At 46.7% G+C, this 22,942-nt stretch overlaps 11 protein-coding genes across 11 annotated transcripts; 6 read left to right on the forward strand and 5 right to left on the reverse strand.

Annotated features, from left to right (window-relative positions):
- Window positions 1–648: 648 nt before the first annotated feature.
- On the reverse strand, window positions 649–1,272 carry V1508DRAFT_354219 (60S ribosomal protein uL6; the record flags this gene model as incomplete). Its single annotated transcript, XM_066936904.1, has 2 exons — window positions 649–962; window positions 1,020–1,272. The coding sequence occupies 2 exons, from the start codon at window positions 1,270–1,272 to the stop codon at window positions 649–651; spliced, it is 567 nt and encodes a 188-aa protein (XP_066796042.1).
- Window positions 1,273–1,450: 178 nt separating this feature from the next.
- Window positions 1,451–2,787, forward strand: V1508DRAFT_416904 (uncharacterized protein). The gene is made up of 3 exons (XM_066940268.1): window positions 1,451–1,673; window positions 1,765–2,365; window positions 2,427–2,787. The coding sequence occupies exons 2-3, from the start codon at window positions 1,785–1,787 to the stop codon at window positions 2,590–2,592; spliced, it is 747 nt and encodes a 248-aa protein (XP_066796043.1). The 5' UTR covers window positions 1,451–1,673; window positions 1,765–1,784; the 3' UTR covers window positions 2,593–2,787.
- On the reverse strand, window positions 2,712–4,248 carry V1508DRAFT_370242 (aminotransferase). Its single transcript, XM_066937462.1, has 2 exons — window positions 3,798–4,248; window positions 2,712–3,741 (listed from the first exon to the last, which is right to left on the reverse strand). The coding sequence occupies exons 1-2, from the start codon at window positions 4,182–4,184 to the stop codon at window positions 2,875–2,877; spliced, it is 1,254 nt and encodes a 417-aa protein (XP_066796044.1). The 5' UTR covers window positions 4,185–4,248; the 3' UTR covers window positions 2,712–2,874.
- Window positions 4,249–5,443: 1,195 nt separating this feature from the next.
- On the forward strand, window positions 5,444–7,100 carry V1508DRAFT_386008 (uncharacterized protein). The gene is made up of 4 exons (XM_066937810.1): window positions 5,444–5,844; window positions 5,906–6,092; window positions 6,148–6,502; window positions 6,557–7,100. Exons 1-4 carry the CDS (start codon window positions 5,523–5,525, stop codon window positions 6,881–6,883), a joined length of 1,191 nt encoding a protein of 396 aa, XP_066796045.1. The 5' UTR covers window positions 5,444–5,522; the 3' UTR covers window positions 6,884–7,100.
- Window positions 6,947–10,118, reverse strand: V1508DRAFT_370250 (kinase-like domain-containing protein). The gene is made up of 5 exons (XM_066937463.1): window positions 9,964–10,118; window positions 9,805–9,908; window positions 9,340–9,738; window positions 8,543–9,290; window positions 6,947–8,488 (listed from the first exon to the last, which is right to left on the reverse strand). The coding sequence occupies exons 1-5, from the start codon at window positions 9,986–9,988 to the stop codon at window positions 7,182–7,184; spliced, it is 2,583 nt and encodes an 860-aa protein (XP_066796046.1). The 5' UTR covers window positions 9,989–10,118; the 3' UTR covers window positions 6,947–7,181.
- Window positions 10,119–10,340: 222 nt separating this feature from the next.
- Window positions 10,341–11,109, forward strand: V1508DRAFT_404173 (N-terminal glutamine amidase-domain-containing protein; the record flags this gene model as incomplete). Its single annotated transcript, XM_066938611.1, has 2 exons — window positions 10,341–10,363; window positions 10,419–11,109. 2 exons carry the CDS (start codon window positions 10,341–10,343, stop codon window positions 11,107–11,109), a joined length of 714 nt encoding a protein of 237 aa, XP_066796047.1.
- A 1,337-nt stretch (window positions 11,110–12,446) lies between these two features.
- V1508DRAFT_416919 (TRAPP II complex) lies at window positions 12,447–16,709 on the forward strand. Its single transcript, XM_066940269.1, has 5 exons — window positions 12,447–12,752; window positions 12,816–12,931; window positions 12,984–14,563; window positions 14,610–14,825; window positions 14,884–16,709. Exons 1-5 carry the CDS (start codon window positions 12,557–12,559, stop codon window positions 16,592–16,594), a joined length of 3,819 nt encoding a protein of 1,272 aa, XP_066796048.1. The 5' UTR covers window positions 12,447–12,556; the 3' UTR covers window positions 16,595–16,709.
- Window positions 16,611–17,990, reverse strand: V1508DRAFT_439281 (vacuolar protein sorting 55). The gene is made up of 3 exons (XM_066942207.1): window positions 17,421–17,990; window positions 17,252–17,336; window positions 16,611–17,185 (listed from the first exon to the last, which is right to left on the reverse strand). The coding sequence occupies exons 1-3, from the start codon at window positions 17,536–17,538 to the stop codon at window positions 16,993–16,995; spliced, it is 396 nt and encodes a 131-aa protein (XP_066796049.1). The 5' UTR covers window positions 17,539–17,990; the 3' UTR covers window positions 16,611–16,992.
- V1508DRAFT_416924 (armadillo-type protein) lies at window positions 17,757–19,638 on the forward strand. The gene is made up of 5 exons (XM_066940270.1): window positions 17,757–17,823; window positions 17,958–18,143; window positions 18,200–18,302; window positions 18,366–18,492; window positions 18,546–19,638. Exons 1-5 carry the CDS (start codon window positions 17,794–17,796, stop codon window positions 19,432–19,434), a joined length of 1,335 nt encoding a protein of 444 aa, XP_066796050.1. The 5' UTR covers window positions 17,757–17,793; the 3' UTR covers window positions 19,435–19,638.
- A 106-nt stretch (window positions 19,639–19,744) lies between these two features.
- On the forward strand, window positions 19,745–20,861 carry V1508DRAFT_416926 (mitochondrial carrier domain-containing protein). Its single transcript, XM_066940271.1, has one exon. The coding sequence runs from the start codon at window positions 19,779–19,781 to the stop codon at window positions 20,784–20,786; it is 1,008 nt and encodes a 335-aa protein (XP_066796051.1). The 5' UTR covers window positions 19,745–19,778; the 3' UTR covers window positions 20,787–20,861.
- V1508DRAFT_370266 (uncharacterized protein) lies at window positions 20,830–22,936 on the reverse strand. Its single transcript, XM_066937464.1, has 2 exons — window positions 22,629–22,936; window positions 20,830–22,559 (listed from the first exon to the last, which is right to left on the reverse strand). Exons 1-2 carry the CDS (start codon window positions 22,728–22,730, stop codon window positions 20,922–20,924), a joined length of 1,740 nt encoding a protein of 579 aa, XP_066796052.1. The 5' UTR covers window positions 22,731–22,936; the 3' UTR covers window positions 20,830–20,921.
- Window positions 22,937–22,942: the final 6 nt, after the last annotated feature.

Consider the following 22,942-nt stretch of genomic DNA (forward strand, 5'->3'; position numbering starts at 1 on the left):
AGTCACAAATATCCGTATTTATATATAGCTGATTACGATCAGCTAGGCACAGTGCTACTTAAGTGACTGATATTGGAAATCGCGATATGCAGCTGAAACTCCTCAGTGTCTCTACTAAGTAGAGACACATACTGGCATGAATACTTTTGACGCGATCGCATGTCTTTGGCTTTGAGTGCTTAATGAACTCGACTTTCAGTTAATCATTATCCCCGCACCTGAGCCCGTTATTATATGTTCCGGCTCAAAATAAAATCGATTTTGTGGCCGAAGTATATCTCTTCATTACAACATCGCAATAAAACATGTTGACATCGAATAGATTGTTGACCGCAGGCAATAATGTCATTGATAAACTGCGACAATTCAGCATCGGAAAGCCATACGGAGAGTTTTCTACCGTAATATTAATGGAATAATGAATGATACGCCCGATATTGTTGTAGCCATCATTTAGGGGTATTGCATTGTCGAACATCAACTATTTTACCTTCCCTTCCCTTCAGTTAAGATCAAAAATTGATATGGACCGCGTTTTAATGCTTTCGTATCGTTTCTTTCTATTTATACATTATACCAACCGAAACTTTTTGAAAATGCACTTTCGTTCGTTGCACCACAAACACCAAATACACTTTCATCCCGATCTTACTCCTCCAGGATGGTTCCCCTCTCAGAAACATAGATACCGTCCAAGAATTTGCGGATATCCTTATTTCTGACTCTGCAAATTTGCTGGATATCGGCGGCGCTCTGGGAAACATTCTCGAGCGAGTTACCGCTGAGAATCAACTCGTCCTTCTGGCTTGTAGAAATCTCGACATTGACACCCTCGAGGACGTCGACAGTGCGGACACGCTTTTCGCCCAAGAAGTTGCGGATCTCAACCTGGGTACCATCGTTGAGTACATTGACATTGATGGGGAAATGTGCGTAAACGTAGCGCATCTTGTATTTGTAGCCTGTCTGCAGTTAGTCGTCCCATTTCACACTTCCTTTAATTTAGTTAAAATACACACCTTTTGTGACACCCGTGATCATGTTGGATATGATGGTCTTGATGGTTCGCAGCGCAGCAACATGCTTTCGGTCACCATGATGGACGGTGAGCTTGATCGTGTTATTGCCGACTTTGGTGAAGGCGAGATTGATATGGCGGAGATTTTTGGTAAGTGTGCCGCGGGGACCCTTGACGACCACAATCCGGGACTTGATCGAGACGGTGACACCCTCCGGGACCTCGAGGAGCTCGTCAGATTGGATGTACTTCATTGCTGGCGATTGCTGTGTAGTGAGTGACCTTCAGGTTCTAGCTGTTGGAGCTCGTGGTGTGTCCTCGCACTTGTCGTGGGGCGGCGTGAAAGTGTTGTGGGTGGTGTGATAAGCCCTGCGAGCCCTAGTAATTTAAAGCAGTCACGTCGCTCTGGGACAATCTAGTAATAGCCAGACTGCAACATAAAGTTATGGCGCAAGTATACTTGGCGTTGCACACTTACGATGTCCCAAGCAAGCCAATGGGAGCGGAGCAGCGTGTGCGCGATGATTGCATGTTTGAATTGAAGCTTCGGGTTGCAGCTGCTGTTAACATTGCGATTGGACTTTCAACAAAGGCAATTTGAGTCGATTGTTGGTTGACGTATTGAGTTGCATCTACTCCGTATTATTAGGTGTCGGTAAGGGGTGTTACGTTATATGTAGCCGTGTCGTGATTGTACACTATCTACGTGTATATTTACATTTATACTAACATTACTTATCGTATAGACGATATATACCAGCTCAGGATGCCATTCCGTCTCCCTTTCGCTCAGTTATCGCGTGCGTCGCGTATAGCACGACCAGTGCTACCTCGCCGGACACCTCTATCACTGCGGACCTACGCCCGGTCGCTCGACCCGAAAGATTACGCGACCGAGATCCCGAAAGACAGTCCACTGTTCGAATGGGAAGACGACATTAAGTACTTCTTGAGCACTTTTCCGGGTGCGACAAATTTCTACACCAATGCAGACGGTTCAACACGGATCCCGACTGATGAGGAACTCGTGAGTCTCGTAAAGTTGCGGGAGTACATCCGTTCCGGCATCGACGGCGTCAAGATCTCAGAGTATTTCACGGTTCCAGCGGATAAGCGGGACGCGTATTTCGCAGATTTGGAAACACTGAGACGTAAGCTCGCGGGCGATCTGGATGCCGAGGAGGGTAAGATTCTGGATAAGATCCCGGTTGATGACCACGAGGGACAGCTGCAGTGGGAAGTTATCCGAGAAAGGAAGAAGGAGGGATGGGAGCCATTTGTTTACTATGGATATCTACCGATCATGGGTCTCGTGACTCTATATTTCATGTTTGGACACAAGAATGTGTATGTACATCAATTCCCTTGACATGACTGCTTTTTCTTGACAAAGCTAATAATCGGACAGGCAGAAGCATTGGGCGCTTGAGGAACTTCGTCTCCAAACTGAGGAGAAGTACCTGCAAGATCAGGCTCACTATAAGAGTCTGACGCCGGAGCAGCAGCTCGAGAAGCAGCTGATCATTGTCGACAAGATCTTGTCGGGGAACTACGACGAGTTGATTTCGCATTAGAGGATAAACCATTTTGTACAGGAAATATGACTACGGCTGGAAGGGGATGGGATGGACTTTATGTTGTTTTATAGTAATTGATCAGTCACAGCACTTGCACGTGATACTCACTTTACAGATTGAAAGTGCAATACTATTTATATTAATGGCACAAAGGGTCTTCTAGTCTATATATATGGTCATATATGATGCGTCATAAATTTACAAATAGGCATATCTAAAGCTACGGTGCATCTATCGCCATAACTAATCCAAAACGTACAACTCTTTCTCGAGTTCCTTTCAGTTAAGGAGAACACTCCAAGTGTGCTCGACCTCACCGTATTGGATTTCGGCAATCCACTGTGCCATCTGCTCCGCCACCTTGCCAGTTTCCTTGCCGGCCTGCAGCGGGACGGATATAGGCTGATCCCGCCAACTGATTTCCTTGATCGGCGAAACAACCGCCGCAGTGCCAGATCCAAACGCCTCGACAAGGGTGCCGGCCTTGGCGTGGTCAGCGACCTCTTGGATGGTGAACTTGCGCTCAGATATGACCCACTTGTCTTTGTCGAAGCGCTCACGGGCAAGAGCGAGGATCGAGTCGCGGGTGACACCCTCGAGAATGGTGCCGTCCAGTGGAGCCGTGACAAGCTCGAGCTTGCCGTCGGGCAGCTGGAAGACAAAGAACGCGTTCATGGTGCCGACCTCGGTGATGTAGCCCTCATCGCCAAAAAGCCAGAGATTCTGCTGGAAACCGCGCGAGGCGGCCATTCGCTGAGGAAGGATGCCAGGCGCGTAGTTTGCGCCGAGCTTGCGGTCGCCGACACCCTTTGGCCAAGCGCGAATAGCATAGTCGGTGGCCTCAAGCTTGACGGCCTTGAAGCCGGTGGGGTAGTATGGTCCGACCGGGGACATTATCACGTAGAGAAGGGCAGACTTTGGAGGGGCGACTCCGAGCGAGGCCTGAGTGCCGATTAGGGTCGGTCGGAGGTATAGTGAGTAGCCGCGTTCAGAAGGAATCCAGTCGCCGTCGAGTTTGACGAGCTCTGCAATGATCTTGATGAGAGCGTCGTGGTCGAAGGTCGGCAGACATATACGGGCTGCGGTCTTGCTCATACGGTCCATGTTCTTGTCGGGCCGGAAAAGCCGGATCGACCCATTAGAGTCCTAGAATTGTATCTAAGTATAAAGCGCATACTCGGATTACAAGGAAAGAAACGCACTTTATAAGCCTTCATTCCCTCGAAGCATTCAAAGGCATAGTGGAACACGCACGTGGCTGGATCGAGCGACAGGTTCTGGTAGGGCAATATCTTGGGCGTGAGCCAGCCGTCGGTGTCGTTCCATGGAATCTGGACCATGTGGTCAGTAAAGGTGTGGCCGAAGATGAGCTTGGTAGGCGGCAACTTGTCCTTCGGCGCCGCGGTCTTTTCAATGCTGATCTTTGCTGCGCTGAGTGGAGCGCCGACTGGCTCGGAGGCAGCGAGCGTGGAGGCCGGGCAAAACTTGGGCTGATGTTGCCAAGAGCGGCATAGCAGATAGGAGGCTGGCGACTTGGACAGTCTTCCGGCAGCGGAGGAGAATAACAGTCGCGACTTGCTGAAGCCCATTGAGTGACTAGAGAAATCAGCGTTATGGAGACGATGGTGATGGAATAAAGGGCATCTAGCGAGGACCAGCACTGGATAGCAAAATAGTTCACAGACAATTGGACTTAACTTACTCATTGCTAACTTCATATCCGTAGCATGTTGGCGCGCTTCTGCCGCATACGTCACGTCTCTGCGCCATTGCCCCCTGAACGCCAAACTTACAATGCTGTCTACACAATTATTCCCGGAAAAATGTTACTGATGCTACAGTACCGTCATACGATACATTGTTACAAGAAGACCATTCCTGTACTACTCCATATGGGATTAAATAGTGCCATGCCATATTCGATATCCGTTGATTCGCAAATCAATAATTGGGGCATGATGGCATTCAAAACATTTTCACCCTTGTCCAATATTATTTATACACGTCTAAATTCATTACTTTATCAATGGTTGCCGTCGTTTCATGTTGACTGTATGACAAAATCATAATTGTCTTACACAATTATTGGAGCATTTCACATATATGGATTGTGTCCATGGGACCGCAATAAGTCGCTATCGCAACAGTGCTCTCCATATGAATGGCTAGGATGTGTACATCTCCGTTGCGCTCAATTACTGCTCGGCACTCTGTAAGATAATACCAGCCACCTTCTCGACCTGCCGTCGCGCAACAAGAGTCTCATTGATCGCATCGTCTCCAGTACCAGCAACAGTAGTGACCAATGCAATATCTCTCTTCTTAGTGCTACCGCTCGTCACCGGCAACAGCTCGTCTTCAGGGTTTGGACCGAATCGACCCTCGACGGCGCTCTGCGTAATAACACCCTTGTTATCGTACAGCCCGATTGTGATTGCAGTCGTAGTTCCGATTTTGACTCGACGAGCATCCTGGGCATTCGAGATAAATGTCTGGGAAAGCGTCATGAGTGCGACTTCCCTCTCTGGTTGTGATGCGGTCGTGAGAACTGTAGCTGCGCGAGCGTCAGAGAGGTGCGAAGTAATAGCGGGCGAAAGAGGTACTTTCTGGAATAGAGCGTCGATAGGCGAGGTCATTTTATTTATCTGTTGACTATATGCTTATAGCACATACGGATTCCGTATAACAACCTAAGCTGGCACAACAATCCCAACTATGCAATACGTGTCTACAAATAGTTGGTACTTATAGAAAACGCTATTGATTGGGTCTAGGCGTTACCCGGCGCGTCCCTACTCGTCCGTGTCAGTGCGTTTCATCACCATCTATTGACTGTACCTGAAGTAGTGTGGACATTAAGGTCTTCGTATCGTTTTCGTACTCTCTTCGACTCTTTCTCCATAACCACCGTCCGTCGCAGTTCAACAATGGCCTTCCAAGCGCCCACGGGACCGCTCTACTATCTTATCTCGCTCCCCTCGTCCGTTGCTCCAGCGGGCGCAGACCCTGAGTCTGCGCTCGTCAGAGACCTCTCGACGACCCTCAATCTGCCCTCCAAGGACGACGTCGCCCAGTTCCTAATCCCGCATTTCAAGATAGGAACGCTCGACCAACTTGTCCAGCAGTCCGATGAAATTGCAAAGGCTGACACTCAATTTGAATCCGTTGTTTCCCGCACTGTCGATATTCTCAAAGCTGTCTACGACGGCAAGGCCCAGCAGGTCGCTGCGGCCAAAAAAGTCTCTGACAGTATGAATTCCTGATATATAAGAGGCCAAATTGACATTGACGTATGCTGATAACCGTACAGAGCCCGTCGAGACGTATCTGAAGTCGTTCCAATGGAATGCCGCAAAGTACAGAGTTGACAAGCCAATCGCTGAGTTACTGGACACGCTATCAAAAGAAGTCTTTGCGCTTGATGGCGATCTGAAAACCGTCTACACGAACTACATGCTTGCAAAGAACAATCTCGGCGCCGTCGAGCGGAAACAGATGTATGTCAATGAACGACTCAAGGCACTGTCGGGTGAGAAATACTGACTTGCATAGTGGTAACTTATCTACCCGTTCGCTCCACGATATCGTCAAAAAATCAGACTTTGTTATCGGTTCCGAATACCTCGAGACTGTCCTCGTCGCAGTGCCAAAAGCCAGTGTGAAGCAGTTCATCAGGGGATACGAAACCTTAGTGCCAATGGTTGTCCCACGTTCCGCCAACGTCATCACCAACGACGACGAGTTTGTCCTCTACAGTGTCACCGTATTTAAGAAGTCAGTGCCCGAGTTTCTGCACAAATGTCGCGAGAGCAAGTGGTACCCGCGTGAGTTCAAGTGGTCGGACGGCGTGATTGAGGATCTCAAGAAGGAAAAGGACAAGGCTTTCGAGCAGGAGCGACGGCTGTGGGTGTGTACCATTTGTCTTCCATGTATATCTTTAACACTTACTAACGTAGCACAGGGCGAAGTCGTTCGTCTTGCTCGCGCCACGTACGCCGATAGTTTCCAGGCCTGGATCCACCTGAAGTCAATCCGCGTATTCGTCGAGAGTGTCCTCCGATACGGACTCCCACCAGACTTCATCTCTGTGCTCGTTAAACCACCAGTTGCGTCAATTCAGAAAGCTAAGGTCGCCCTGACGCAAAAGTACGGATATCTTGCTGGCAATGCCTTCACGAAGGACAAAAAGGGTAAAATTGTCCGGGAGGACCAGGGCTTGCAGGAGTACTCCACCATCGTCGATACCGAGTATGAGGCGTTTGTCATTTACGAGATCATTGTTATTTAATGCTATAACATCCAAAAAGCAGTTAAAGTAAAAGCGCGATAATGGGGTATGGGACTAGAGATGCATCGGGAATATCATTTTTTGTTCATTTTGTTCATTTTGTGCGTTAGTATTCGTCATTGTTAGTATTTAATTTTTGTCTCTTTTGTTTCAGTAAATAAAGGCGGAGTAGATGTGTCAGCTAATATAAACTAAGCGACAGGATATTCACTATACGCACTCCTAAGTCCACGAATTAAATAATTACAGGCAATACCAATTCTATAACTACGTGCGACCCAGTATCTATGTGTAACTATCACAGTAAACTAGCGTACTTGTCCATCCCGTTATTTTGCTGCTGTGTTTGCTGCGCCGCCTGTGACACAAGCTGCGGCATGCCAAATCCGCTTGACGTATTCGATGTTTCACCACTAGATGTCTGTACGGGAGGCGGAGGAGGAAACAAAATTCCAGCACTCGAGCCGATCGATGTACTCGACCTTGTCGACGGTGAGATCACCGAATTCCACGGATTTGCTTCCTGTACTCCCATTAGGCCCGCGAATCCGTTTGGCGCTGTGCTTCCGAATGTGCTCGCAGTCGGACTTAGTACCGGTGTAGGTAAAGTCTGCGTGAACCCACTCTGCGCTGTATTCGTCGAACTGGACAAACCGACCGATCCGATCGACGAGCTACGAACTGACGAGGCGCTAGAGTTATCCCACACTGCACTGCCGTTTGACATACTTGGTGCTCTGGTAATTGCAGCAACTGTCTGAAGTGACCGTTGCGGTGATAGCGTCGAAGTCGACGTTGCTTGTACTTTCCAAGAAACCTGCTGTTGACCGGGGGGTTTATGAGTGCGTAGTGTACTGAGCGTTGGTCGCGATGATTGTAACTTCATACCTTGTGATCGTATAGAATTGGATTTTGGCTGCGGTGGTTTATCGCCCCATTCAAATTCCTCGTTGTCTTGCGGTGCCAATCTACTGTTATTCATATTATTTGTCAAACTCCGGCTGGACACAGACTCTTTCTTCCCATTGATACTCGTCCGACCCAGGACCAGAGCCTCGAAGTCAGCCTCGACATCGCCAGTGCTCGGAACAGGATTCCGCTTGCCGTGCTCAGGATCAAGCTCCGCCAGTTTCCGTGCATGTTCAATCTCGACTCTATCAGAGGCTTTATGCACAACTTCCATGAAATCCCTAAACTGATCCACCTTTAACAACGGACTCACCGCCATTGCCCAAATGTGTGGAATTACGTCCGTCGCGAGGACAGAAGAATCCACAATGGGCATGACAAGCTTATATACATCCAGCGCGCACATAATCACCGTTGGTTCTCGAGTTTTCATACCGCGGAGTAATGGGACAAGTTTTTCCGATATGGTGTATTTGTCTAGGCCCCCGCTGATTAAACCCTGCAGAGCGTGTAATGCTGCAACTTTGACTGCTAGACTGCTCGTTTGCGCAAATACTGCGCTGACTTGGGGAAATAGCTCGTTTTTGATGGTCTGAAAGTCAAGATTGGCCGTGATTTGTGGAATCGTGTTGAGCGTCTTTTCTTGAATTGATGGTGACTGTGACGAGAGTGCGTTGTGTATCAGCGGTAAAATGTCTAATTATGTTATTCAACTGAATATACACATATGTATGTGAAAATCGGAATTACCTTCTGTGAACTCCCTCCCGTTAACCCGCGATTTAATTATCTCGATTTTATCCAGTAGCACAGCCTGTCCAGAAGGGAGGTCCTTCATCCTTTTCAACCCCGGCAAAATCTTCTGACTGAAACTCATTTGACTCATAGTTTTTCCTATTTCAAGCACATTTGTCAGAATCGGGCCTATCATAGACTCATCCTTGTCTAATTCATCAAGCAGAGTCGGTAATAGCTTTTTCTGCTGCACAGAGTTGGGAAACTGCGGTAAAACCCGAGATAAGCCTCGCATGAACGCTTGCCGCTCCGATGCTGTTTTAGCTGGGAGTGCATCGAGAAAGCGAATGGTGTTGATCAGAATGTTGTCAAAGAACTTCGAGTCTTGGAAATCGCGGGAAGACATGCGGTCTGTAGGACGTCGTGTAAGTAGTTGGGACAGGACTTCAAACATATAGTTCGGAAACCTCGGGTCTCGTGAGATCCGCAGAGACTGAGAAATTGTGTTCTTGTAGGTGACTGGATTTCTATTTGCATTTAGTGGCGGCCGGGACGAGTAAATGGCGTGAATCAGACAGCCTATTGAGAACATGTCGTTTGCGGGATCAATTAGGTGGTCGATCACTAGTTCCGGCGCGGAATAGTCTAAGTTGAATTGTAGAGACGGTGGGAATCGTGGATCATATGGAGGCACGAAGTATTCTCGAGAGTCGTCGTTACGGAGTTCTTGTGCAAATCCAAGTCCCGACAGTTTCCAGTCACTCTACAGATTGTTTGCATACGTAATATTCTCCATGAAGTCTCCAACATACCTTTGCATTCACAAAAACAGCACTAGGCACAAGACCAATGTGCACGATGCCGGCGCTATAATGAAGAAATTCAAGACCCTTCGCCAGTTGCAACAGGCCCTTTTGGATCTCGACTTCGTCGACCTCGTCATCGCTTCCGGTCCGGCCAGAAGCTTTTCGCTCAATCACCGATGTCAAACACGCCGTCACACGCTCCGTGACAAACGATATTGAGGAGCGTCCTTCTTCCACTGGCTCCACCAGCTCCAGAATCGCTGGATGCCGGAGCTTAGCGAGATATCCCGCCTCTTTCCGTAGTCTGTCACACATTTCCTCTGCATCCTGCCTTAATGAAGCAACACCGCCTGCTCGGGAAGTCTGTGAGAGGATCTTGCGCTTGTCGAACGTGAATACGGAGACCTGTTTTAACAATATTCAACACTTATTCCGCCACGCATTTTTGTACGATTCATTAGCAAGACTTACAGGGTTGCCGGTGTTCCGCCTCCTAGCATCGTACACGGACCAAGGTCCTGCTTGAAATGCAGCTGGCTGCGAAATCGAATAGTGCGAAGATATATTTGACGAAACTGTTTATCGTCAGCTTCACGTGCAGTCAGTCATAGAAACTACAGTCGCACTTACGCGACTTCATTGCACTTGAGAACATGATTGAGATTTCAAGCCGCGGGTCCAGTGACCACACTGGGCCAATTGGTGGTACTTCAGATAGTGTGTATGTGTACTATATAGTAATGACTGATATGGAGTGTAGTCACAGTGCTACCTCGATGTCGCGCTGCCCGGCAGATAAAGCGACCGCAACGATGTGCGGCACGAACGGTTCACACCACGCCTCGCCAAAGTCCCAGTCAGCCGCACGGTCTCGTCTTGTCTGGGAGCGCGACCTCAATTTTGGTATGACGTCTATTTCATATTGCAATTAGATATGATACGGTTAAGTTGAATCGACTGTAATACGAACTTGTGTGAATTCGCATTCTGGAAATGCTGCGACATTAATGGAGCTGCCATATGCATCCTGGTATGCAGACAGTAAGCGAACTGATTGACTGGACTCCTTGATTAACAAATTCTAGCTATTGCGAGGAGAATATATATAAAGCATGCAAGACCTTGCACTCGGACTTGAAGACAGCATCACCGGATTATTTCCTCTTCGTAGTGTTCATATCCTCGCCTACTCGCGCAGTACCGCTCTTTTGTCAAAGGTCGTCACGGCGACAGGATGGCTTGGTGATATGGGACTACCATGTTGTTCTTGTAAAGGTCCTTAACGATAAGACACACGTACTCGACTTTGACACAATTATTCAAGCGGACAATGTGCAACTGAATGTTCGCGATGGGCTTCGCAGGGTCGACTTTATACAATTCGACGAGTACGCGGAGTTGACATTTCGTCATTCCTGGTCGTTGCCAGAAAATTTCCGCAGGCGGTTTAGAGTCATTTCTGCACAAGATTATTTATCCTCATTTGCGTCGGATCGATCACACATGCTGGTTCTGGATGAGAGCGGGCAAAGCGTATACGTCAAAGCGCCTCCACCGTGGCCACCGATATGCGGACCAATTGCTTGCACCGCTGGAATACTCATGAATATTGACAACTTTATTTGTATGGCTGATAATGATGGTAACAAATTGAATGATCAGCATGGATTGGAAGCTTATGGCATGAGGTTCGGTGAAGTGTTGACTGAAGAGCAGTTCTTGGATCGATTTTCAGCATCTCCAGGTGATATGCATAACATAGGACATCACGAGTAACATTATTTCACAGTTATTTATTTCCTGTTCTCGGAGAAAAGAGTTGGAGTGACAATAACTCCATCAGGAGAATGGTCACTCAAATAATGGATTCTGTGAATTTGCAAATTGCTTCATGTCTCTTCAGTTTTGCAGTGGCCCCTAAGACATTCTGGATTATCCACAGTTTCACGGTACCAATAGCATCTAGAGACGCAATCCATTCCCAGCACTTTCGCCTTCCAATTACCAAGTTTGATGGCGGCCAAATTGTCTACTCGGTGTCACGGTTAACAAAGTCGCAAGATTAACAACCACCTCAGCTTCCACAGCAAATGAAATTTGCTATTTCTTCTCTCGACTGCGGGGTCATTTCCTTGTGAAATATGACGACAAAGTCGTTTCAAGTCTCATTTACCTCGACATACGATTGAGACACCACGATTGAAGGCGTCGATCAGCATGTTTGATCATCTGGCACCCCAAATAGTAATAGTTCCGATTGTTAAAAAAAAAGGATATGCTTCTCATGGGAACCAACTATAGGATAAGATAGCCGGATTCTCATGATTGCTCGAATTTGGGAAGACGAAAAGTTCCTGGCTACATGACGATATCCAGAGCCTTAGACCTCCGTCATGTCGCCTACGATGGTACGTTCCATAATACTATGACTGTCGAAGTCTTAACCTTCACATAGGTTCCATTCATTACGACTCAATTATCGAAATTCACGGTTTCAGCAGTAAGTCGTCGCACAGTTTACATCACAATCGTCGCGCTCGAACATTGTAGTTTCGTCGCTATCAGACTTCCTAGACCTCGGGCTTCTCTGACACAGGTTGGTATGACTTGGGCTTGCAGTGTCTCTCATGCGTATGGCGTACGCCGATTTCTTCCTAGCCTTTCAAAGAATTTGGCTGTGTAATGATGGGAGAATTATACATTGTCGAACGCAACAATTTGCAGATTCAGAAGACTTAGGGCCAAGTCTCTGCAGCAAGGATTGATCTCAGACAAATCGGACTATACTAGTCAATTTACAAATCAATTGGCATTTTGTGAAATATTATTTGTATCGAAAATGTGAAGGTTGACATACCCGAACAATGGCTTGTACTCTATACGTACAAAGTGTTAGGCCTCAACACAGTCTTCATGAATGGGCAATGGCAATGTATAATTCGTACTAATTATTTAACAATAACACATGTTTTTATCAAACCTCTTAACTTTAAGATGGCATGAATTGCAGTACGCCACCCCACGATAAGCTGTCAATATTATGTAGATTAGGTGGAACACGCGAAAACTGCTGCGCTTTGGGTTCGACTTCACTGAGCCGCACCACGGAGGTTACTTCACCTGCCATCCACGTCCTAGATCTGTCTGCTCAACACAACCTGCCTAATCAACAGCCATCGTCTATTACATTGTCCGCGGCAGCGGGATGGTCATTCAATGAGCAATGTCACCCCAGCCACAATCAGTCGTGTCGACGCCGCTTGATTCTCTATCATACGCAGCGCCTTCGCGTATTCGCGCTTTCCTTTGCCCAGTCGGTCTGGTGTCACGTCCTCGGTTTCTGGACTTTGTGTCACGTCTACAAGATACAGCAATTATTCGCCTTGGAGATGTTACACCTGATCCTCGTCCTGAACGTGGTGTGTACAGGCTTATATTATATCTTGACATTGGCGAGGCGTGTCGCTAACGAGATGGCATAGTGATGTTCAGTCCTCAGGGGTTTCCGGACGGGTTCGTGGTCTACAATTTCGTGACAGCGATAGATAGTCACCATGCATTCTTAGAGGATCTCGAGTTGTACAGGAGGACGTTAGCGGTAGGAACTGATTTAGCTGGAATTCGACTGACGTTCACTGATTGTCGAACAGGTGTTTGGACTGGCAGATTACAATAACATCAATAATTTGACCGATCTCCAGGTTGTCATCGGCGCCCTTCAAGCACAACACCCGCAAGCACTTATTCACAAAGTAATTTTATTTGACTGCCCACTAGATCAGAGTGAGCTTCCGTCGGTTGATTTTATCTGCGTTCCTCCTAAAAGGGCGTCGCGCATAACGTCACTGAGGACTACCCTATGCGACTTAACATCGGCGTTACTTGCAGAACTTCCATTACTGGCCAAGGCATTCCAGGCGGCTGATACAATTGCTTCTCCGCTTGCACGCGACGATGATTATGATTCGGTAATGTTGACATCGTCGGCCGCGGCACACAGCAGATCGTCCCCCGCTGGATCCACAGGATCTCTACCATCTACAATTAATAAAGATAACAGGATTTCGTATCCGTTGTCGCATCACACTGAAAGACAGAGAATGAGACGAAAAGGTCGATCAATGAAGATGATTGCCAACATGTATCTTTTAGCCGGCAGAACTTTCGATGCATTGAAGGAGTACAATGACGCTCTAAATGTATTGAAAGGAGTGAATGACCACCTATGGCATGCTTCGAGCTTGGAAGGAATAGGCATATGTATGGTGATCTTAGCTCACATTGGAGTTCCGTTTGTTATTCCAAATGCAGTGTTGCCTCCCGTCTCGCCAAGTTCGGAAAAGAAAGAGCTTGTGCAACCGCAGTTATTGGATTTACTACCACAGATGACAAGCACCATACTCAGCTTGTACAATCGTTCTCAGAACTTTCCCGGTGAAAGTGTCCCGCAAATTACATACGCCGAGACGATATTAAGAACGACAAATCTGCTTACATGCACTACTCTTGCTGGTGGATGGACCTCAGCCGCGCGCACAGCCACCGTGCTTTCGCGCCCAATGCCCGAGGTTTCCATACCATATTCACAATTCCATCACGCCAAGATGAACGTCATGAACTGGATCTCAGCCGCGCAAGCAGTTAGACTGGATGGCGTCGATGCAGTCGACGCTGCTAGAATTCTCACCGGTATTGCTGCCGCATGCGGAAAACTTGGGTACTTTCGAAAACGTGGATTTGTGCTGCGACAGCTTGTAATTGAGCTTATTCCTCGCATATTTCAAGCACGGCAAATTGCACAGAATCGCAAGCCTCGGGTTCCCAGGTCGGATGTCGATGACGATGAGTATTGGGAAGATGGTCGCGATGTGCATGTTCAACCACAAGATCTGGATTCAGGTGTATTGGCTGTCTTAAGCGACATATGCACTGTGTATGGCATACCTGTTGATTCAACATCCGAGGTATCGACATTTGGATGGCAAGAAGTCAAGACCTCGATCTTGAAGACGTGCATTGGATTATGTCAAGTTATGCCAGATTTCGTTGGCATAGTGAGATATACGAGCATGTTGTTCAGGTTTTCAGCGGAGGATTTGTCGGTGGACGAGCAGTTGACGCTGATCAGGAATTTGGGGAATGCTTATACTGCAGCCCGCAGTATGGGTGTTCAGGATTTTGAGCAAGAGTATTGGGACACATATTTGGTGCGAGATATTGCTGTCGTAGAGTAAGTTTGAATGTGACTTGAAAAAGAGGAGACTAACCGTCCGAAGGTCAAGCTTATGGGCAGTGCCGACGCTAGTCCCATTAGATGCGGCGTCGTCAAACAGGAGTGATTCATCTGGGCCATTTATATATAATCCGTTCGCGAAGAAGGGAGACGAGGAGGGGAAGAAGCATCTGTTTGTTCTGGACGAACCGGTGGAGTTTAAAGTCATTTTACAAAATCCGTTTGCATTCGAGTTGGATATTTTAACGATGTCGCTAGTGTGCGTATTTCATTTGCAGTATACGGAAACTTGGAAAGGAAAACTAACTAATCTCCAGGGGAACTGGTACGTCCTTCTCGTCAGACGTCATCTCTCTAGTTGTACCACCCAGAAAGCTCTATCCCGCTTCAATCTACCTCACGCCCACGTCAACCGGTGTGCTCAACATCACTGGATGCAGGTTCCAAGTCTTGGGTTGCAAAGAAACTATAGTTTCGATAACACCTACACAAGCAGCTATCACACCACCAATACGCATAAAGAACTTTGGACTCGACGCCAGAAGATCATCGATGGTTAAAATTCTGTCACCAACTCTTGTTAAACACGTGTCTGTTGAGGTTGTTCCGGCTTTGCCAGTACTCCGCGTCAACCGGATTTCACTACCGCACAGCAGTCTTATGTTACTAGAAGGCGAGCGTCGGAGATTTGTTATTGCTCTTGGTAATGTTTCAGAGACAGTGCCGGCAACTTCTATTTCACTTAAGTTTACGGACTCGACGACGAAATCCCTTAGTGCAGCGTTACAGGAAGATTTCAGGAGCGAAAGCGATAGGTACGAAATTGAGATGTTTTTGCATAAGCGAGCAGCTCTGCGCTGTGTTACGGACTTGAATGAGGTTAAAGTTCCAGCAAACGGTGAAGCCGAGATTGAAGTGGAAGTTCTCGGCAAGCGAGGACTAACTTCGGCATGTGTTGAAATCTCCTATTCGAATGTATTCGACTCAAATTTGGTTCTGAAGGAGATGTATGTCCGCACTCTGACTCTCGATATCGATGTGACCGTCAACGCGAGTATCGAGGTGGCCGGATGCGATTTTGTCCCATTCAGCTACGATATGCCGATGATTCGTACAATTGACGGAAAAGCTACAACAACAGACATCTTACTAAAGTTTCTGGATCAAGTTGGTATTCCGTTTGAGGAGATGGATAACTACTGCCTAATGCTTCTTGATCTTCGGAACTCTTGGCCATCACAATTAGCAGTAGAACTCGACTCACGGACTGGTGCCAACGATATTCATACAGTTAAGAAAGTTATACAGCCTGGACATCTAACGCGGCTCTTGGTTCCGATAAGACGTATAAGTGATATTGCTACAAGCATGCCCATTCCAAGCTTAGCGCCTCCAAAGCAATTTACGCGATCCGCCGTAAAATCCCTGTCTGGGAATGGGTCACGGAAATCTGGTCTTTGGTCGCCCGAGGTTGAGCGAACAGTTTTTTGGTATAGAGAGGAGCTACTAAAAGTTCTGGACGGCAGATGGACTGATGATATATCCGCGACTGATGGTCTTCGAAGAGGGGCGGTTGAACTTCGCGCATTGAGAATCAGCCCTCAAATGGTTGATATTATCCGTGTGGATGATGTTGTTGTCGACCTATCTCTCGCTCCTTCAGAATACATTCGCAAGTTCGGCAAATATCACTGGATAGTAGAAGCTGACTCGTTCCTTACGCTAGTTGCTTCGGTGACTTCGCATTCAACGGCAGACTCAATATCTGGAATACTGCGAATCCAGCCCACACTGCGAAATCTTCCAGTTTCCATTGCACTGGATATCAATCGGCGGATGCTATTTAATGGTATATTACAAATGCCGGTAGTCGATATCAAATCAGGTGATACTCGCCGAGTCGAGACGGATTTTGTTGTGTTGGTCCGAGGCGAATACGAATTTGTCGCATCGTTCGAGGAGACAACTGCAGGCTTTGGTGGAAAGAGATATATCGGTAGGGAGAAATTTGTAATTAGTGTTAATTAGATTTGTTGAGAGCATGTATAACTGGCGCTAGCAATTTCATGTGTATTTGGAGAATATGTACAGTACCAAAGACGCTTGTGCAACATGTAAACAAAAGTACATAAAAGAACGTGAAAACATACAGCCAGAATAAGACAATAAAGCATACACGATGTAAAACTGCACTGCACAGTACTATATCATCCCAGAACTATGCATCTAATCGACCAGAAATCACGCAAACAAACTCCATGAACCGAAAGTAATAGCTTGCCAACAACACAAAAGCAATAAACGAAAACGAAATTAGAGTTTAAATACTCAGAAATGACCCTACTAAATTGATGACGCTCCAAAACTTCGTGGAATGCCGTTGATAGATGGTCGCAACTTGCATCAATTTATTTGCAACTCTCAATTTAGAATTCCTCTGTTTCACTGAAGAACAGCGTGAACGTTATGATAGTGCCGTAAACAAGGAGACCACCGGCGATGGACATAATCATCGCAGGTAGCCCAATAACTCGAGAGTGAGCTAGTGCCACTGGTAATGCGAGACCGGTGACGACAAAGAATCCCGTGATATATCTACCAAAATCGACCACGGCATTCCTAAATTGAAAATTTGAATATTTTAGATTGAAGTCGGTCAATAAACTAACATGCGATCGCACTCACCCTGATCCTTCGCTCATAAAGTCGTCATTGTTGGAGTAGCGCTCGCAGATGGCGTTGGGTAGAGGAGCAATTAAGAAAACACCGACTACAAACGGTTCTGAATTAGTCTCCGACCGAACCTGCAGCACATATGTACTGGTAAATATACGCGGATTGGAATAACACATACCAACAAGTAGCGGCAACCAGTTGTTGAACAGGGCGCAAGAGAGAATGATGAGCAGAAAGCCCGCAGCCAGCACGGAGGCAAGTACAATGATCTTTGATAGCGGATTAGCAGATGGCATAGTGTTGTTGCTTGAATATGGATGTCGAATATAATAGATATATTGAGTATTGTCTCCGAGTGGCGGACTGGCAGTAGGAGTTTGAACAGCTCACGAGAAATTGGGCGTTCACCACAGACCGGGTTAGGGCTAAGCTGCAATGTCCATCTTGTCTGTGGGGTTAGGGGTATATCAGGCGTATCGAGCGTTATCTAGCATGCTCTTCATGACAATTCCTTTGCTGTTCACCGTTATAATCTGTACTTCACTGCCATAATGGCCACGGCAACTATCACCACCGAGCAAGTATGTTGGAACTTGATCTTTGATATACGGAAGTTGAAAGAGATGTTGCAATCGGTTGTTGAGGGTGCAATTGCTACTTTGTCACAAATGGTGCATCCGTGCTACAGGAGTAAACTAACTTGGTGCCTAAATAGGTTCCCTCGCCAGCTAGCGTTATTTTCTCGAATGGATATCTCGACGAAATAGTTGAAAATATCTGCAGCAGATCTGTTACCTGGAGCAGCCATGTCGGTGCTGACGGTTTGACCGATGAGCAAGCGACTACAATTGCCTATATTGCCAAGCTATCAAAGAGATCCAAGCTCGATGCTCTTTCGAAGGTTAGTTCGGTTGAAATATGGTGGTGTTGGAAACAAGTATTTACCAGCGTTTTCAGGACCCTTCCCTCTATGCGAACATCTTTTGCACTATCTTCACTAGAATAACGCGGGCCGATGTCCTTCAGAGTGCCCTTGCTCTTGCGGCTGATCTCATCCCTGGTAGGCCTTGCATTCAATATCTACGCTGCGTGGTTCACTTGGGTCTAATCGAATGAATTGTAGCTGATAAAACTTTTACTGCCGCCCTTAACTCTCTTCCCCAGATTTGCGAGCCTCTAGGCAAGCTCCTCGACAGTGAGGACGAGGCTATCCGGCTTCTTGCTGCCAAGGTCGTCATTCTCCTCGTCATGTATGCGACTTGAATCTTAATATGGTTGGGAATGCATGTGCTAACAAATGTAGTGCGGCCGACAAACCACCTGTCTCCATTGTCCAGAAGATGCTTGACTGCTCATGCAAGCTTTCTACCTGCGATGATTACAAGTTGAAAGATCTCGCTGCCCAGTCATATGGCGCGGTTCTCTCCGTTAAGTGCACTCGTGCTCTTTTCTGGGCTAAGATTACGACCTATGGCCCACCTCTATTGGAGATACTCAGGTCTGGAAAGGGCGGCCTTCAACTGCAATACTATACTGTACTGGTATTCTGGCTACTTTCCTTCGAACTCGAGCCCGCCGAGGAGCTCAACAAGAGGTGTGACATTATTCCCATTGTTCTCGACATTATGAAAATTGCCATCAAGGAAAAGATTATCCGTGTCAGTGTTTCGTTGTTCTACAACTTAGTTACCATTGCTCCAGAGGAGAACATTCCAGCTCTATTGGTCGTCAGTGGATTGCCTGTTATCAAAAGCATGGCTCAGCGAAAATGGACTGATGCTGAGCTTGAGTCGGACCTTGTTACCTTATCTACAACCCTCCAGGAAGCCCACGACTCCATGTCCACTTTTGACGAATATGTCTCCGAACTCACATCTGGACGTCTTCGATGGTCGCCGGTCCACAAGTCCATTGACTTCTGGAAGCGAAACGTTGAGCAATTTAAAGAGGACAATTGGAAGTTGTTGAAGGAACTCGCTAAGGTTATCTCTACTTCGAGTGACAACACCGTTCTTGCTGTCGCCAGCAATGATATTGGACAGGTTATCACTGAACTTCCTGAGGGCCTCAAGGTGTTGCAGCAGATGGGAACAAAGACAAAAATTATGGAGATGATGGGCCATCCTGACCCTGATGTTAAATATCAGGCACTGAAAGCTACCCAGGTGTTTGTTGCGCGGGCCTTCGCCTAAGATTTTCTTTGAGACTCAAGGTAGTAGTAAATTAATTGCAGTGTAGTATTGTAGAGAAGTCAAGCTAATGCATATCGGAATATTCCTGTCAGTTTTGTGTAAATTTTTTCGTTTCCTTTTAGAGGTTTGGGATTTTTCTTCGCATGGTTCGTTTGGTGCCATTGCGCGCTCGAAATAGAATAATAAACATAAAAGTTACTATGATCCAATTTCGATTTTTGTCTGGTTTTGAGTGGTGGCTACTGAGTGATTTACGTCGTATTTCGAGGAACGACTCATCATGTAACGAAACACTAAAACTTACTTTGATCATCACTACTTATGATAGGCACCAACCACCCCATATGACATCTGCACAAAAGCCGGCACAGTCTAACACTACTCTGAATAATTCACGATCACAGCATATTCTCTCTGGATTTGTTTCCGGCTTCGCTTCATCAGCTTTACTGCAGCCGCTTGATCTACTGAAAACTCGAATTCAGCAATCGCCATCTTCGACGCTTCGCAGCTCATGGCAAGAACTACTTCTTTCAGATATATCAACTGCGCAAAATACTCGCGATAGTACATCTAAAGTTCTACGGAAGCTATGGAGAGGAACTTTACCTTCAGTTCTTCGCACGTCGGTAGGCTCCGGCCTTTATTTCTCTACATTGCATTCGATGCGAAGTTATATTCAAAAACATGGCGCGTCCTCTACGACTTCTACTACATCCTCAGTGAAAACGTCCTCCGTCCTACCTCAAATTCAAGGATATGCTAACCTACTTACCGGTTCATTTGCTCGAGGTGCAGTCGGTTTCGTAATGATGCCGGTAACTGTCCTAAAAGTTCGTTTCGAGTCGAGTACATATGTTCATTCTTCGCTATTTCAGACCGCAAAGGCAATCTACAACGCTCATGGAGTTCGGGGTTTTTTCTATGGCTTTGGAGCAACTTTTGTGAGGGATGCACCTTATGCAGGTATTTATGTTTGGGTGTATGAATATACTAAGAGTATTGCACCTGCTCTACTTTTGCGGTCGCCATTTGCTGGACAATTGACGACAGTAGACGACGCTTCACAAGTCTTATCGTCACCTCTTTCAGTCGTAGTTAATTTAATTTGCGCTGGATTTTCTGCAACGACTGCTGTTACGTTGTCAAATCCATTTGACACGGTGAAGACGAGAATGCAGCTCTTCCCAGATCGGTATGGAACGAACATGTGGACTGCTTTCGCTGCAATACTTCGGGAGGAGACTGGAATGAGAGGGCTCTTTGACGGATTAGGCTTGCGGGCTGTGAGGAAGGGGTTAAGTTCCGGAATAGCATGGTGTCTGTACGAGGAGATGATCAGGTCGTCATAGCATACACGTAAACTTTGTAACCCAACACGCGACGTATCAAGGTGTTCGACGGTGGATAATAAATTAATATTATGGGATTGCATTATGCAAAAATCTATATACAAATGATGTTCATCATTATTCTTTACCAACCACTCAGTTACCCGAACTGCGCTGGGTGGTCTTCTCACTCTGTAGAATGAAAGCCACTGTATCCGCCACCTGCTCTGGCAAGCAAACTGTGCTCTGGCCCGTTCTTCTACATTCCACATCCACTCTACCATCTTTAAGGTAATTGTTTCCAACGACCACGCTCACAGGGAATCCAAGGAACTTCGAATCTGATAGCTTCCAACCAAAACTTTTATCCTCCCGATCATCAATCACAGCCTCGCATCCCGCTTTCCGTAAATCCTGATATATTTTAATTGCGAGGTCATCGATCTTGTCATATTTAGGTTTCGTAACAATCACGACTTCAAACGGACAGATGGCCACTGGCCACGAAAGCCCATAACGATCTCTAGTAACCTCGGCAACTGCACTGATAATGCGCGATACACCAATGCCATAGCATCCCATCTCGATGGGCTTTTTAGTCCCATCTTCAGCAGTGAAGTAAGCTTTCAGTACCGCAGAGTATTTAGTACTGAGATAGAATGTGTGTCCAACCTCGACAGCTCGTGACGCAAGTAGAGTGCCATCCTCACAACGGGGACATAGCTCTTTTGGATGTGATTGCGGGGCAACTTCGACGCATGGGAAACGTATAGTGGTTATGTTGCCAATGTTAACAGATACAGGTAGATCAGGAAGAGAGGATTTCTCAGATACCCGCTCATCAAATATTCGAATTATCCGTTGCAGCATAGGGTCCCCATTGCGTGTGAATTCGCTAATAGGATTGCGTACTGACGGATCATACGTAGGCAATTCTTTCTTAATCAGGTTCTCATTCACGACGCGATCAGGCGGATAGTAGATGACGAGCAGTGTACTATCCGTAGTGAGCCCGTACTTTACCGCCACATTGTCAGGGTCATAGACATGTTTTCCATATGGATACGACACCGCGACCTCTATGTTCGCAGTGTAATCACAAGAGTCACAAGTTATGAGAGTATCCTCGCCTACTGGAGTGATAAAATGAAACTCATGTGAGAGATCACCACCAATAGATCCTGAGTCCGCTTCGGAAACGGCGTATTTGATTCCAATCGTATCAAAGATCGACCTATATGCAACTCTGATTTCCTCATATGTAGAGAGCGCAGCCTCAGTTGTTGTATCGAAACTGTATAGATCCATCATCAAAAACTCCCGCCCTCGTAGCATTCCACCACGTGGCCTCATTTCGTCCCGGTACTTTCGGCCAATCTGATATAACCTTAGAGGCAATTGTCGGAAAGAAGTTATCTCACGTGATACTAGTGAAGTAATTTCTTCTTCGTGGGTGGGGGCCAAGCAAAACTCCGAGTCGCTCGAATCTTTGAGCTTGTATAGCTCAGTATTTTCCCACCTTCCGGTTGTTTTCCAAGCTGTAGGCGATAACAGTGAAGGAAGGGAAACTTCAGAAGCACCAGCCATGTACATATTTCTATGTATTATTGCAGCAAGTTTGCGTTGCACAAAAATTCCTAGAGGAAGTAGAGAGTAAATACCAGCCGACGACTTGCGTATAAAGCCAGCACGAATCAGCAGATCTGTAGTAGATTCGCGCTCGCCAGCTGCAGAGGCAACACTGCCCGAAGGCAAAAAGAACTTTGAGAGTCGCGGATGTGAGATAGCGGCATGCTTTCATTATGATATTGTTAGCTTTGATGCATAACTTGTCCCGAAATGCTTCAAAATGAACTCTCTTACAGTGAATCGTCGTATGTTCGACCTCGATACCAAATTAGAGGTACTACATTTCGAAGTACGCCTTATAATCCCGATACTCTGCTCTGAACAACAGCTTCTCATTGTTGATTATGACAGGGCTCAGCTCACGTTTGCCTGCGCTTGGACTTGCCCAATGGTGACCACGCAACGGTACGTACCGCCTGCTCCAAAGTTCAAGAGCCTATATCCGACTATCGCTAATATGCAAATAGGAAATTCGCAGGACTCCAACACAATTGGGCGCCCATGACTTTACCCCTATATCCGCGTTAAGTGGCATTTACGGTATATCT

Source organism: Lipomyces doorenjongii, assembly GCF_038497915.1.
Source record: "Lipomyces doorenjongii strain NRRL Y-27504 unplaced genomic scaffold V1508scaffold_22, whole genome shotgun sequence".
NCBI lineage: Eukaryota > Fungi > Ascomycota > Lipomycetes > Lipomycetales > Lipomycetaceae > Lipomyces > Lipomyces doorenjongii.

Coding starts and splice junctions, on each gene's coding strand:
- V1508DRAFT_416904 (XM_066940268.1), top strand. CDS start 1,785: ATGCCATTCCGTCTCCCTTTCGCTCAGTTATCGCGTGCGTCGCGTATA. Junction 2,366..2,426: donor ATGTTTGGACACAAGAATGT/GTATGTACATCA, acceptor ATAATCGGACAG/GCAGAAGCATTGGGCGCTTG.
- V1508DRAFT_370250 (XM_066937463.1), bottom strand. CDS start 9,988: ATGTTCTCAAGTGCAATGAAGTCGC. Junction 9,739..9,804: donor GGCGGAACACCGGCAACCCT/GTAAGTCTTGCT, acceptor TTGTTAAAACAG/GTCTCCGTATTCACGTTCGA. Junction 8,489..8,542: donor CGGGAGGGAGTTCACAGAAG/GTAATTCCGATT, acceptor TAACATAATTAG/ACATTTTACCGCTGATACAC.
- V1508DRAFT_370242 (XM_066937462.1), bottom strand. CDS start 4,184: ATGGGCTTCAGCAAGTCGCGACTGTTATTCTCCTCCGCTGCCGGAAGA. Junction 3,742..3,797: donor AGGGAATGAAGGCTTATAAA/GTGCGTTTCTTT, acceptor ATACAATTCTAG/GACTCTAATGGGTCGATCCG.
- V1508DRAFT_370266 (XM_066937464.1), bottom strand. CDS start 22,730: ATGAGAAGCTGTTGTTCAGAGCAGAGTATCGGGATTATAAGGCGTACT. Junction 22,560..22,628: donor CGAACATACGACGATTCACT/GTAAGAGAGTTC, acceptor TCATAATGAAAG/CATGCCGCTATCTCACATCC.
- V1508DRAFT_416924 (XM_066940270.1), top strand. CDS start 17,794: ATGGCCACGGCAACTATCACCACCGAGCAA. Junction 17,824..17,957: donor CAACTATCACCACCGAGCAA/GTATGTTGGAAC, acceptor GTGCCTAAATAG/GTTCCCTCGCCAGCTAGCGT. Junction 18,493..18,545: donor GTCGTCATTCTCCTCGTCAT/GTATGCGACTTG, acceptor TAACAAATGTAG/TGCGGCCGACAAACCACCTG.
- V1508DRAFT_416926 (XM_066940271.1), top strand. CDS start 19,779: ATGACATCTGCACAAAAGCCGGCACAGTCTAACACTACTCTGAATAAT.
- V1508DRAFT_416919 (XM_066940269.1), top strand. CDS start 12,557: ATGTCACCCCAGCCACAATCAGTCGTGTCGACGCCGCTTGATTCTCTA. Junction 12,753..12,815: donor TGATCCTCGTCCTGAACGTG/GTGTGTACAGGC, acceptor GAGATGGCATAG/TGATGTTCAGTCCTCAGGGG. Junction 14,564..14,609: donor CGAGATATTGCTGTCGTAGA/GTAAGTTTGAAT, acceptor AACCGTCCGAAG/GTCAAGCTTATGGGCAGTGC.
- V1508DRAFT_439281 (XM_066942207.1), bottom strand. CDS start 17,538: ATGCCATCTGCTAATCCGCTATCAAAGATCATTGTACTTGCCTCCGTG. Junction 17,337..17,420: donor CTGGTTGCCGCTACTTGTTG/GTATGTGTTATT, acceptor AACCGTTTGTAG/TCGGTGTTTTCTTAATTGCT. Junction 17,186..17,251: donor TTTATGAGCGAAGGATCAGG/GTGAGTGCGATC, acceptor TTTTCAATTTAG/GAATGCCGTGGTCGATTTTG.
- V1508DRAFT_386008 (XM_066937810.1), top strand. CDS start 5,523: ATGGCCTTCCAAGCGCCCACGGGACCGCTCTACTATCTTATCTCGCTC. Junction 6,093..6,147: donor GCCGTCGAGCGGAAACAGAT/GTATGTCAATGA, acceptor TGACTTGCATAG/TGGTAACTTATCTACCCGTT. Junction 6,503..6,556: donor AGCAGGAGCGACGGCTGTGG/GTGTGTACCATT, acceptor AACGTAGCACAG/GGCGAAGTCGTTCGTCTTGC.